At 36.4% G+C, this 14,014-nt stretch overlaps 1 protein-coding gene and 1 pseudogene across 1 annotated transcript; both read left to right on the top strand.

Moving 5' to 3' along the window:
• Positions 1-1,296: 1,296 nt before the first annotated feature.
• LOC103566823 (olfactory receptor 10K1-like) lies at positions 1,297-2,238 on the top strand. The gene has a single exon (XM_008543357.2). The coding sequence runs from the start codon at positions 1,297-1,299 to the stop codon at positions 2,236-2,238; it is 942 nt and encodes a 313-aa protein (XP_008541579.2).
• A 10,552-nt stretch (positions 2,239-12,790) lies between these two features.
• Positions 12,791-13,744, top strand: LOC103566824 (olfactory receptor 10R2-like; annotated as a pseudogene).
• The last annotated feature ends 270 nt before the right edge of the window (positions 13,745-14,014 follow it).

The following is a 14,014-nucleotide window of genomic DNA, read 5'->3' on the forward strand; positions in this document are numbered from 1 at the left end:
TTTGCTGTTGACCAGATAAATGCAAAAACAAAAAATTCGGTAGCAGATGTAAATAATTCCTCAACACAAAATGATGTAAAAGTATTTAAATATACTGAAAAGTATATAAAAAGAGACTGGATACAACCAATAAATGCTAGATGATTTTGCATCCAGCCGGTTACTTTACTTTTTGGACGAGAACAGTTGGGAAATATCCCTGTGAAAAAATTATCCGATAGAAGGCATAAAAATGACTTTTGAAATAATTCATTCAGTTTGAAAATTATGGTAAATAACTGAATATTATTTTAAAAATTATTGAGTGACAGCATATAAAAGATATAAAGCCTCTAATTTATGTCAGGCAATTGAAACCTGGAAAAATGACCAATTGTCTCATTCTCTCTCTCGCTCTGTGACAGGTTCTGAGCCATTTTTGCAAAACTATTTCGATGAGTTCTCTAAGACACCTAAAAGGGGAAAAGTGAGAAGTGTTGCAAAATGCCATAAAGTTAATTATTCTTTTTCTACTACCCTGGTGACTCTTCTCTTCCTGAAAAAGGAAAAATTTTTCTTTAAGCTAATGTTATCTTCTCTTCCACCTTTAGATCAGTGCTCTAGTTTGCAGAACCTCCAGTAATGTTTCTTAACTGATCTCTTATTAATCTGTAGGAAATAACACCAAAGGGTTTTCTTTCCTTATTGTTTTGGGTACTGACGTAAGATGGTTGTAATGAATATTTTATATAAGGTCTATGATATTCTTACCCCACATCTTAGCATATAATGTCATCAATAAACACAAATCCCCTCACACTTTGACCAAGAGATTATCTAATTCTTCCTGTCCTTTCCCATTTTATGGTTAGATAAACTGAGTTTCACATGTTTGTGCCTGAACACTACTCATTCTTCATACCACGTTCTGATCAAGTTCAGATCGCTGAGATGAAGTATATTTTTCAGTTTTGAGAGCTAGTTTTCTTGGGCTTGTAGTGAGCAACAAAAGAACAATAATCCATAGGTAAGATTTAAGGGAAATCAATTAAATAACTCTAATCTTTGGCTAGACAAATGACATGTTCTCAGCCTTAGAGAAAGCCTCCTAACTGGTTGTCAGTTATTCTGTTGCATATTAAGCCTTAGTTCTTATTTTAGCAGACATTTTTGAGAAAGAATGAAGGAGTTCCACCAAAAGTCTGGAAAAGCTTGCTGCCTGCAGACTTTTTGCTGAGTTTCCCATGTATTTCTACCCTCCGCCTTGGATCCTGGTCTCTGCCTCTTTCCCTACTCTCTTATATAAAAGTGCTCTCCATGGAGCGGGCCAATGAGACTTTGGTGAGAGAGTTTGTCTTCCTTGGCTTCTCATCTCTGGCCAGGATGCAGCTGCTGCTCTTCATTGTCTTTCTGCTTCTGTACTTGTTCACTCTGGGCACCAATGCCATCATCATTTCCACCATTGTACTGGACAGAGCGCTTCATAACCCCATGTACTTCTTCCTTGCTGTCCTCTCCTGCTCTGAGACTTGCTACACCTTCGTCATTGTACCCAAGATGCTGGTTGACTTGCTGGCCCAGAAGAAGACCATCTCCTTCCTGGGCTGTGCCATTCAGATGTTTACCTTCCTCTTTCTTGGCTGTTCTCACTCCTTCCTGCTGGCAGCCATGGGTTATGATCGCTACATGGCCATCTGTAACCCTCTGCGCTATACAGTGCTCATGGGACATGGGCTGTGTGTGGGGCTAGTGGCGGCTGCTTGTGCCTGTGGCTTTATTGTTGCACAGATCATCACATCCCTGATATTTCACCTGCCTTTCCACTCCTCCAACCAGCTCCATCACTTCTTCTGTGACATTTCTCCTGTCCTCAAGTTGGCATCTCATCATTCTCTCTTTAGCCAGTTGGTAATATTCATGCTTGGCATGTTTGTCTTGGTTATCCCACTGTTGCTTATCATGATCTCGTACATTCACATCATCTCTGCTATTCTAAAAATCTCAACCTCTGCTGGAAGATATAAGACCTTTTCTACCTGTGCCTCCCATCTCATTGTGGTAACTGTTCATTATGGTTGTGCCTCTTTCATCTATTTAAGGCCGAAGTCCAATTACTCTTCAAGTCAAGACATCCTAATATCTGTGTCACATACCATCCTCACTCCCTTGTTCAATCCAATGATTTACAGCCTGAGAAATAAGGAATTCAAATCAGCAATTCGAAGAGTAGTACGCCAGGTTTCATATCCTGTTAAGTAAATAGACAAGTTTTAACTATTCAGTTAATTGTATGCCTTTTATGTAAAATGTGACCTTTCACACATTTTCTCCTTTAAGTGTAGAACAAACTGTAACATAAAGATATTTTACATATGAGGAGAATGAGGATCAAAGAAATTAAGATATTCTGGCTTTCTACTATGAATGATACTCTAAGAAGGCTATGCAGATGAGGGAAAGGAATACTCATATTTAGAACAAATGTCATCATATTTCACTGCTTTAAACATCAGTCATTCAAAAACAAATGCACAAACTGATGAAAGCAAAGATGCATGCAAGCTGTTTACTTACAAAGAACAGAAGAAGAAAATCTGACTATCTATTCCTACCCTTCCTACTATCAGTTCTCCCTTTCCTGAAGGAAACAGACAACTTTGGACCCCTCCATTCTACAGCAACCCCTAGTGGCCTTTTTGGGCTTCTGATTTACCCCCTTCAATTTACATATTGAAATGCCCTTGTCTTTACTTGGGATTGTTCTGTTCTTGCTTTGCTTGAGATTGGAAACTCATGGTGGAGTCTCTTTCCCATATATATGTATGTCCTTCCCATACCATCCTGCCTTAGCTCTCATATTCATTCCCTGAAAATCATATCTATTTATTCTCATCAAGGCAGCAGCTAAACATGAATGATTGCTGAAGTATCTCAAGTAATCTATCAAAAAGATTTAGATAATGTTAATAGGACGAAGTGCTAAAGTTCTCTAAGGGCCAGAAAATCCATGGACAAATCCTTCAGTGATTCCACTTGCCACACACAATGAAGCCAAGAGTCCTCTGTTAGGAAGGATTTATTATCTAGTCTCTGCCGACCTCCCTGGCATTATTGTTTTTAACATTATTATTATCCATTTCTCATATGTGCCTAGTTGTGCACTCTGAAGCTAACCAATTATCTTCTCATCCCCAAAGTGACATGAGTCTGTATTCTGCCATGTTTTCTCATGTGCTACTTCTTCTCTTTGGAATAGATCCTCTCATATTAAATTTTCATATTTTACCTCATATTTCAGTATAACTTCAGCTTCTCTCACTTTCTTTCTAAAGACTTCTTGTCTCACTGTCACACTCTGCCAATGTTATCAAGCGCTGACTTCTTTGTGTTCTCATAGCACCTAAGATGTATTTTTATTATATTTCCTATTCTTTCAACAAATATTTATTTACTGCTTATTATGTACCAGATAATGCTTTAGCTGCTGGAAATTGATGATGAACAAAATATGTGTGGTCTCTGTCCTCATGGACCTGTGGTCTGGTTTGGAAGACTCTCAGTAAAGAAATAAATTCAAATAAACTTAATTTACCACAAGTTGATGTCTATTCTCTGAAGGAAAAGCATAAGAAGGAGCTGGGGGAGAGGATACTAAAAGAAATCTAATTTAGATTGAATGGTATGGAGCTGGCCTCCATGGGGAAAGGACATGTAATCTATAAGCTGAAGAGTAAGTAGGAGTCACTAGGTAAAGGGAATTATTTGAGGAGATCCTGTTAGACAGAAGGACCAACATGTGCAAAAGCCCTGAAGCAAGAAACAGCTGGATGAGTTAGACGCAAGCAAAGACCACATAGCTGTTATTTGCCTCTGCCTAGAATGAATTCAAATTTCCTGAAGGGACAGATTTTATATTAAAGACAACTTTGTTGGTCCTGCACCTTCCATAGTGCCTGGAATAAAAGAGAGGTTGGTATTATGAGTAGCCTTACCTATTCTGCCATTTTCTGCCCCAAGCTTGCTTAGCCATCTTCATGCCCTTTCTTAGTGAATGTCAACTCTTTTCTCTCAGATAGCCAGTCCACACACCTGAAAGTGACTTTTGCCACTCTTTTTTTTTCTTTCTTATACCATGCATTGAATCAGCCAGTAAGTCCTACAGATTCTACTGGCTTATAGGTTTTCAGTCATGTCCCTTCTCCATTTCTACAGTTTCATCCTATCTCCTTTGAGTCACTGCGAGAAATTCAAAATACTAGTAAGCAGGATAGCTGGAATTAACCTAGGTCTCCTCTTATTCTTAGCCTGGTTCTCCTCCCACCTTGCCATGATTTCACCCCTTGTTCTTGGTCTCCCTTGAAACACAGTTCTCTAAACGTTGTGGAAGGTCAGTGTTGCAAGATTCTTTCTAGACAACATTCTATAAGATGCCGCTAGTTCAATCCTAGAGATTAATACCGGCTTGAAGGCCTTATTGGTATGACCAGAATGTCAGTCCCTACGACTCTCATCTGTAGAATGGACTTTGGTTTTCTCATTTATTCTTTCATTGAAACTGTTCTGAGAGCTAAAGGAATTTTTCCTTCAGGAGAAGGATGGGAAGACAAAGCCAGCAAGACCCCAATTCCTATTTTATTTCTATGGCAGTAATTTAGCTTCACTTTGTTCAAAAGCTACAGTCTCCTTAACAAAATCTGTTCAGTCATTTCACCAAATGGTGACTTTGTTTACCAGGGGAGGAAGTGAACCAGCATGAAGTCATCTGCATAAATCTAATCTTAATATTAGTAACAGCACTCAAAGAATAAACTGTCCATTTGGATTCCTGTAAAGGAAGGGACTCACCAAAATTTATATTTTAGAAAACATGGAACTGAAATTCTGAAAATCTAATTTATTATCTTGTCCTAACCACTGCATGTCCTTTGGCAAGTAGTGCACCCTGTCTGAAATTCACTCTCCATAACTGTAATAATAACTTACGTATTTATGTTGTCTTATGTTTTACAAACATTTTTAATAGAGTGTTTTGCTTAACCTTCACAGCACTTTTCTGTATTAGTTATTATCATTTCCATTTTTCAGATGTAGTACTTGCAAACTGTAGAAGTTTTTCTTGTCCAAGTCACACAAACGCAAGGGATAGAAGAGTGACTCAAACCATGGGCTTTACCTGAATCTATATCCTTTGCTTTAAACTACCTTGCTGTCCCTCATCAGGCCAGTCCTTGCTATCTGGCATAACTCTCTGAGAAGACAGTTCTAATAACTGTTGTGAGAGGGGTTGAGAAAGTCCAAATTAAACTAACCATTTTGTACACTCAAACTTACCCTGCTATCTTTATACTGTATCTTGGTCAAAAGTAACTCCATCCACCCAGGCAACCAAGTTATGCACATGGATGTCATCTTCACTTTTTTTAATTTTCCTCACAGCACACATTGAATCAGTCATTAAGTCCTATGGATTCTACTGCCCTAAATTTCCTCAATTACATTCCTTCACCATTTCCACAGTAACAATCATTCTGTTTCCTGTGAATCACTGCAAGAATTTCAAGTCTGGGTGTCCCCTGTCCATTGTTCATACTGCTATGAGGGATATCAGAGGGTCGTTGTGAGAATTAAATTATATAAAATGCGTTCCACACTTAGAATAATGGTTGCCATTTACTAAGCACTATTTAAATGTTGATTATTATCATCATCTGTGTCATCACCATCATCCTTCTAATATGAAAATCTTGCCAGATAATGTCCCAGATTATAAATCTTGTAATAGCTACTAACAGATTTAAAGGTGGGTTTTAACTGCTTAACCAAAGAACTGGCTGTTCCAAACAGTGTTCTGTTTCATGCCACCTTTCCTTTACATATATTATGCTATGTTTTCCTTAAATATATTCTTTCTCATAATTCGTCTGCCCACTACTCAGATTTCAAAACCTCACTCAAGTGTAACCTCCTCCAAGAAGGTTTTATTAACCTCTACAGTATAATCCATATTTCTCCTCCATATGCTGTCACAGAAACATGCATATCTCATATTCATATCTCTCTCTTAGCCCACCATCACGGAATACTCAGTCAGTGCCCTCTTTGCCTCCTCCATTGGGAGTAAATTTCCTAAGGTAGACTGTCCTTATTTGAACCCACACCACCTGATTATAACATTTTCCTGACAGAAATAAGAACTTAGTATATGCTTTGGGAATGAATAAATATGTAAATAGTGTGTCCAGGTCCCGCAAAGGGTACTTCCACGCTACCTTGCACGCCCCAAATTTGATTTTTTGCTTCTACCACTGCTGGATCTCTGCCAGTCCATTGCTCTGCCATTTCTCAAAACATACTACTCTCACTTGAAATAGAGGCTAGAGTGCAGGATGGAAAAAACAGGAAATTCTTGCCTCCAAGCAAAGGAAGAAAAGCAAGAACTGCAGGAGGACATCCATGAGAGGGGGTTACCAGGTCTTTTTGCTGATACTGTCCAGCAGCCTCCAGAATTCTAATGAGTCACTTCACTAGGGTGTCTAAAATAGGAAGCTAACAAATTCCCCTAGTCTAATCCATGGTCTGTCTTTTGGCAAGAGAGCTTTGAGGTCCATTTTCCCCTTGGATTAGTTTCTAATTAAGGGTAGGCAGGACTTTTATCAGGAGGAATGTGGTAATGGCTCCCTAGGGTTCTAGGTAGTCAAATTCCCAGCAGGACACCCACACTAATGCTGATAACCAGAAAAATACCTTTTAATAAGACTCATTAGGATTGTAGCTCAGTCAGGCCATTCAGAAGAGGTACAATGAACATCATTATGAGAAGTGAAGTGGTGATTCTTTTGTTATTAGTTTGAAAATTTTTAAAAGAATGAGAGGAATATCTGTAATATACTGGGAGTGGTGCTGTTTGTGGCAAATACTTGCACATTTCCATAAAGGCCTTGGGCCATGAAGGATGACTGCATTCTACTGTACTCCAGGACTCACATTTTGGGGAACATGGAACTCCTTCACATTGGTGATTTGGTTCTTATTTCATAGTTTAGAGAAAATGACTCATTAAATTAACTAAAATCTTATAGCACATTACGCCATCTCAAAGATAATAACTAGTTCAGTCTTTCTTCTTATGTTCGGTTCAGAAATTGTTGAGATGTTTTTAGAATTGTGGTCTATGTATACATGATAGTAATGGATTGAGTGGTGGTAATAGGGAAAGTAGTTGGATGGGGAGACAAGACAGTGCTCAGGTTGAGGTCTTAAGGTTAGGAAAAAAGGAAACATTAGAGATATTGCAGGATGGTCATACGAAGCATCCATAGTATCCATCTCAGGAAGAAAGGGAAAAAGGAAATAATTAGGGCTTCTTATGTGTAATTCTGGGCTCCATTTTTTACTTGTGCTGTCCATTAATCTTCATAATATTCAAAATTGCCGAAAATAAAATTCAGACCCAGGAAGAGTAAGTTATTTACTCAGAGAAAATGTTGAAATAAGAATGTGAATTTGTGCCTTTTTACTTCATATCTAATGCTTTCTTCACAATGCATGTCTTTCTCTAGCTTTCCTTGCTCATTGGAAGTAACTTGATCATGAACATGACAAATGTCAATAAACCAGTTGCAATGATTTGTGCACGTATTAATTTGTTCAATTATTGATTTTCTCACATTGATTTTGAATATTTGCTATTTGCTGGGAACTCTGATGCTGATGGGGTTAGAGAGACACATATGAATACAGGTGTCCAGCACATAAATTTTGTCAAAGGAACAACGACATGGTGTCTGCCTTCTAAGATCTTGAGTTGTCCAGGGCAAGAGAGATCATTATCTAGAATTACACAAAATGTGAGAAGTTCTAGAATATATGTCTCATAAGGGCAGGAGTCTTTATTTTGTTCACTGATATATCTCAAACACCTAATGGAGTGGCCTCACTTAGTATGTATTCAATAAATATTTGTTGAATTAAAGAAGGGCTACGGGAAACTGACTTGGGAGCAAATGATTTGCTTTTTTCTAAGAGATCAGAGCATCTGCCTGAACACAGGAAAAGGCATTGCTGTGACATGACATGGCTCACTGCATGCTCAATGAACTGCGTGGGGTTCCATATGATTAAAATATTGGAATAAAATCTGGGAGCTGGAAGAGATGAGTTTTGAGTGTAGTAAGAAACCAAATTATCTATCATGATCCTTTTTTTATCATAAGGAGTTTGGAATATTATAAAGTTTTCAGAGATCATTTTAGAGTTTAGAGTAAGAAAATACTTGGTTAAATGCAAATTTTAATGTCTCTGCTTTTACCACTTTTTCCCAGTTGAACTATTTCAGCAGTCACTTGGCTCTTTAACTCCTATTTCTTGCCGGCTTCTCCAAGCTGTTCTCTGCGTCTGCAATGCCACGCCTCTCATTCTCAGGACCCTGTATCCTTGCTGCCCAGAAAACTCTTGGAAATAATCTCCTTCAATTGCTTTTCTTGGACCAAAACAGTGGAGATAAAAAGCAATTATAGACTCCTGCCTTGAATGGATTTGTGTCGTCTAATTTTCCCCTTCAGGTCCTACTTTGACAGAGAAAAGGCAAACAACATTGAAAGAAGAGAATCATGGATATTTATTTTTCTTCTAGAAACAGTGAATCTCTTCAGATTCCAGAGTTCTGCCTACAAAGAAGAATCAGTCCTTTCAAAACACCAGATATGGGCATCAGGGGGCCTGAAGAGATAAAGAAAGCTCTTTTTCCAACAAAGCTGTCCGCCCGCTGTGTTATATATTCTATGTTGACAGTTCTGCCTGTAAGAGAAACTAAGAAACATAATTTAATTGCCACTTGGCACTCATGACCACATGCACACATACAGGCTGGAACAAAAGATTCACTATAGTTAAGGGCTACTCATACTTTGTTTTCTTCTCCCAATGTCTTCTCTGCTTCTCTCATCTACACTATTTGGGTTTTAAAACTGTTGGTTTTGACCTCTAATTAGATTCTATAAACTCAGTGATGGAATAAGCATAAAGTTTAAAAATTTCTGTCTTAGAATGACTGATTTGTTTAGAGAGAAAAGAGCCTAGCAAAAAAAACTGTAGTCAAAGAAAATAATATCACTGATATAGCACTTCCTATTTAGTAGGTGCCTTTTAAGTACTATACATATGCTAACACATTTATCCTCACATCAGCCCATTTCTCAGATGAGAAAACTGTAACATGGATATGTTCAGTAAATTGTCCAAGACCACACAATCACTAGCTGGAGAACTGGGACCTATATCTACGTTAACTGCCTCCAGATTCCATACTCTCATCTTCTTCACAATACTCTTTCCTGAACCTAATACAAAAATCTAACAAAAGTTTATATTATGACTTTCAAATGTTCCTTATTATAAACACATCTATAAGCCTAAATCTGTTATAGTAGGGTAAAATTTCAAAAATAGAATTACTGGAACAAATTGAATGAATATTTTCTATTTTTTTGGATGAATATTTTCAAGCATCTTGATACACTTTACCAAATTTCCTTCTTTTTCCACATCATACATTTATTTTTAAAAAATTATTTCCAGGGTATCCTATATTTACCCAACAGTCCATGTGTAGCATCATAGTTCTACACAGTCAAAATTTATGACCTTGAAAGATTGAAAGATCCACAAAGAAAAACACAAAGACTCCAATACTTTGAGTGTTGAATCTGCTCTGTATTTCTTCTGTGTCTGTTCCTTTCTCTTTAATCATAATTAAAATGTTTTTCTATTTCATTTAAATGTATTTCTCTAATGTTGATCAGTTTTGCCAGAATTTTCTTTGTTTGTGGCTGGTTTTGTCTTATTTTATTCTTTTGTCACATTTTGTGGTAGAGTTGTCATTTGCTGAACTTTATTGAATATTTACATGATTTGATTCTTTTTGAAGTCTTCAGGTTTATTCTCTCTTTCCGTTTGTTCCACCATGTTTTAACCATGTTGCTTTGAGCTTTTATCTTTCTCTTAATCTTGACCAAAAATTCATTTCTCCCTCACAAGTGCTTGTTAACACTGAATAAAAAAGAAAATTTAAAAAATTCTTTTTTTCTACCTTTGAGAACTTGAGAGAAGGTTTAAATATGCTAGAAATAGAATACATTTGATCTAAGATAATTTACTGAAAGTGATTCTATATGTCTAAAAAGTGTTCTTGTTTTCCCTAACTACCAGTTTTTTAAATTTATCCTTGCTAAACAATGAAAACTGGTAGATATTTCTTTGCTTTTTCACTATAGAGAAACACCTTTGAAATCCCTGACCTCAATTTACATCATGTTTCATGTTCCTATGACTCGTATACAATGTTTCTCCTAAAGGTAGTTTATGTATTAGAATTCAAAGACTCTTCCATAGAATGTGTTGTTTTAGGTATGGTGGACACCACATGTATTTATAAATTGAGATGACAGTGGATAAGGAAAGTGAAAGGTGGTAGGGATAATTCTGGTGACCTCAGAAAGTAGTTATTCTGTATAAAAATACAGATAATGAGTCAGCTGGTCTCATCAGTTTGCATCAGTTGAAAAATCAATCTTATTTTTCTTGAATGTCAATATTGTAGTTCAAAAAGGGAACAGTGAAAAGGATAGCTATAAATCACAATCTAACACAATCTATCTGTATTGGAATTGATAGAATCTGTCTCCCAAACCTCTGTTCAGGTATATAATCTTCTCTTCTTTCTTTGTATATATTTGCAACTATGTTAAGTGGGAGTTGGGAGTAGAATAGTGCATTGCTAGCATGGTAAACTCTATCTTGTCAGGTTGAAAAGGCAAATTATATATAATTATTTTACAAAAAACTTTTGCAGATCTGTAACGTATTCCAGGAACGTTTAAAGACTCTATAGAAGGACTAAAATAATGAATATTAAATGGATCCTAATTCCCCAGAGAGCTCTGCTTAGTGATTAAAAGACACACTTTAAAAAAATTAAATCATCAATATGATATCTATGAATTTCATCCAAAATAATTTTTTAAAAATAGCTTAATATAACAAAAATTCATGTATTTTGTTTGTACAAGTTGACAGAGTTATGTAATCATCACCACAATCCAGTTTTAGAACATTTTCATTATCCCATAAAGATCCCTCTTGTGTGCTTCTGTCAAATCCCATTCTGCCTATGGGCACAACTAATCTACTTTCTACTTGTATAGATTTTCTTTTCCTGGACATTTCATATAAATGGAATTCGCAGTGTACACTTTTGCACTTGGTTACTTTTATTTAGCGTAACATCTTTGCACATAATTTATATTGTGGTATGTACTTGTAGTTCATTTATTTTTATTGCTAGACAGGATCCAATTTTTGTTTATTCATTTAGAATTTGATAGACATTTGGATATTTTCCTTTTTTGGCTATTATGAGTAATGCTACCATGAATATTCACATAAATTTTTTGTGTGAACAGACTTCTCTTTGGTAGATTCCTAGGAATGAGACTGCTGGGTCATAAAGTAAATTTATGATTACCATTATAAAAATGTGCCAAACTGTTTTCCAAAGTGACTGCATAATTTTACATTTACACTAGCAATATTCAAGGATTTTAATCTCTCCCTACACTTACCAGCATCCTTTAGAGTCTTTTTAGTTATAGCCATTGCAGTGCATGTGAGCAGTCATCTCATTATGGTTTTAATTCACATTTCCCTAATGACTAATAATGTTGGGCATATTTTCATACACCTATTAGCCATTGATATACTTTGTTGAAATGCTATTTGAAGTGTTTTTTTTTTCATTTTAACTGTGTGTATCTCTTATTGCTTAATTATAATAGTTACTTATATTTTTTTAGTACAAATTCCTTATCAGATAGATGTTTTGCAAATATATATAATTTTTTGTGGTGTGCTTCTTCATTTTCATAATGATACCTTTTGAAATGTTTACTTCTAGACTGAATTCTATTCATTTATCTACATGTATAACTACATGCAAGTACCATGCTATCTTAATTAATGTATCTTTACATTGCTTCAAAATCACAATGTATAAATCCTCAATCTTCGCTCCTCTGTTTCACAGTCATTTTATATAGTCTCGTTTCTTCCCAAATAAATTTTATGATTATCTTGTCAGTTTTAACAAGGAAAGCCTGCTGGGATTTGATAGGATTTACATTGAATTTGTGGATCAATTTACTCAGAATTGCCTCTTACTAATATTGAGTCTTGCAACCCATAAGATGATGTCTTTTCCTTTATTTACATCTTTTTTAATGTTTTCAACAATTTTTGGTAATTTTCTGTGTATGTGTCTTGCTCTTCTCTTGTTAAATTTAATCATAAATACACAACTAAACATTTGCTATTGCAAGGAGAATTGTTTATTTCATTTTTGGATTGTTTCTTGCTCGTTGTAGTGGGCAGAATAATGGACCCCCCAGAGATGTCCACATCCTAATTCCTGCAAACGTATGAACATGTTAGGTTACGTGAAAAAGGAGAATTAAGTTTGCAAAATGGAATTAAGATTGCTAATCCTTTGACCTTCAGATAGAGAGATTATCTTGCATTATCCCCTTATGTCCGATGTAATCATATGATTCTAAAAAGTGAAAAAGAGAACCAGAGAGTCAGAGAAAGAGATGAAACTTTGCTGGCTTTGAAGATAGAGGATGGGAAACATGAATTAATGAATGTGAGAGGCTGCCAGAAACTGGAAAATGCAAGTAATAGGCAAAATTCTTCCCTAGCACCAGAAGAAAGGAACACACGCCTGCACACCTCAGATTATTATATCCATGTACTGAATACGTTTTACTTTTTCCCTCTTCTTTGCAAGTCTTGGCAGAAAACCTCACCATGGTTACTGAATTCTTGTTATTGGATTTTTTGAGCCTTGGTGAAATTCAGCTTGCCCTCTTTGTGGTTTTTCTCTTTCTGTATCTAGTCGTTCTCAGTGATAATGTCACGATTATTAGTGTAATCCATCAGGATCAAAGCCTCCATATTCCAATGTACTTCTTCCTCAACATCAGAGACATTCTACACCTTTGCCATCCTACCCAGGATGCTCATCAATCTCCTCTCTGTGGCCAGGACAATCTCCTTCATCTGTTGTGCCATTCAAATGTTCTTCTTCCTTGGCTTTGCCATGAACAACTGCCTGCTATTGGGAGTGATGAATTATGATCGCTATTCTGCCATCTGTCATCCTCTGCATTACCCCATCCTTATGAGTTGACAGCAGTGTGGAAAATTGGCAGACACCTGTGGGATTGGTGGCTTCTCAGCCTCACTTATATTAGTGAATTTAGCTTCCCATTCTGTGGTGTCGACAAATTCAGTCATTACTTCTGTGACATCTCCCCAGTCATTCTTCTGGTTTGCAACAATACAGATGTTTATGAATTTGTCTTATTCATCTGTGGGGTTCTTGCAATTGTCATCCCATTTTTGTTTATCTATGTTTCTTATGTCTGCATTTAGGATGATCCTAAAGATTCTCTCTGGTGAAGGCAAACGGACAGCTTTTTCCACCTGCGCCTCTCACCTCACCATTGTTATTGTTCATGATGGCTGTGCTTCCTACATCTACCTGAGGCCAAAGGCAAGCTATGTGTCCATCAGGGACAGGCTGGTAACAGTGATGTATACCATTGTCACTCCATTATTAAGCTCCATGGTATACAGTTTCAGAAACAAAGATGTCCACATTGCTTTCAGAAAATTTTGGGGGAAAAATGGATCTGTAAAATTAAATAATTGAAATATTGTTGTATTTTGGAGACTGTAACAAATAATAACCCTTTTTCACATGCATATTTTATCTATAACCAATTCATTGAAATAATATTTCTCACAACTAGAAGGACCAGCAAGTAAGATATGCAACTGTGTACAGAGGGGGTTTGGGGAGAAAAAACAGGAAAAAAAAAAAGATTGGCAACAGTTGTTAGCCCAGGTGCCAATCCTTAAAAAAAAGAGAAGTATTAGCAACAGTTGTTAGCCCAGGTGCCAATCTTTAAAAAATTAATAA

This window comes from Equus przewalskii, unplaced genomic scaffold, assembly GCF_037783145.1.
Source record: "Equus przewalskii isolate Varuska unplaced genomic scaffold, EquPr2 ChrUn-6, whole genome shotgun sequence".
NCBI classification, from domain to species: Eukaryota; Metazoa; Chordata; class Mammalia; order Perissodactyla; family Equidae; genus Equus; species Equus przewalskii.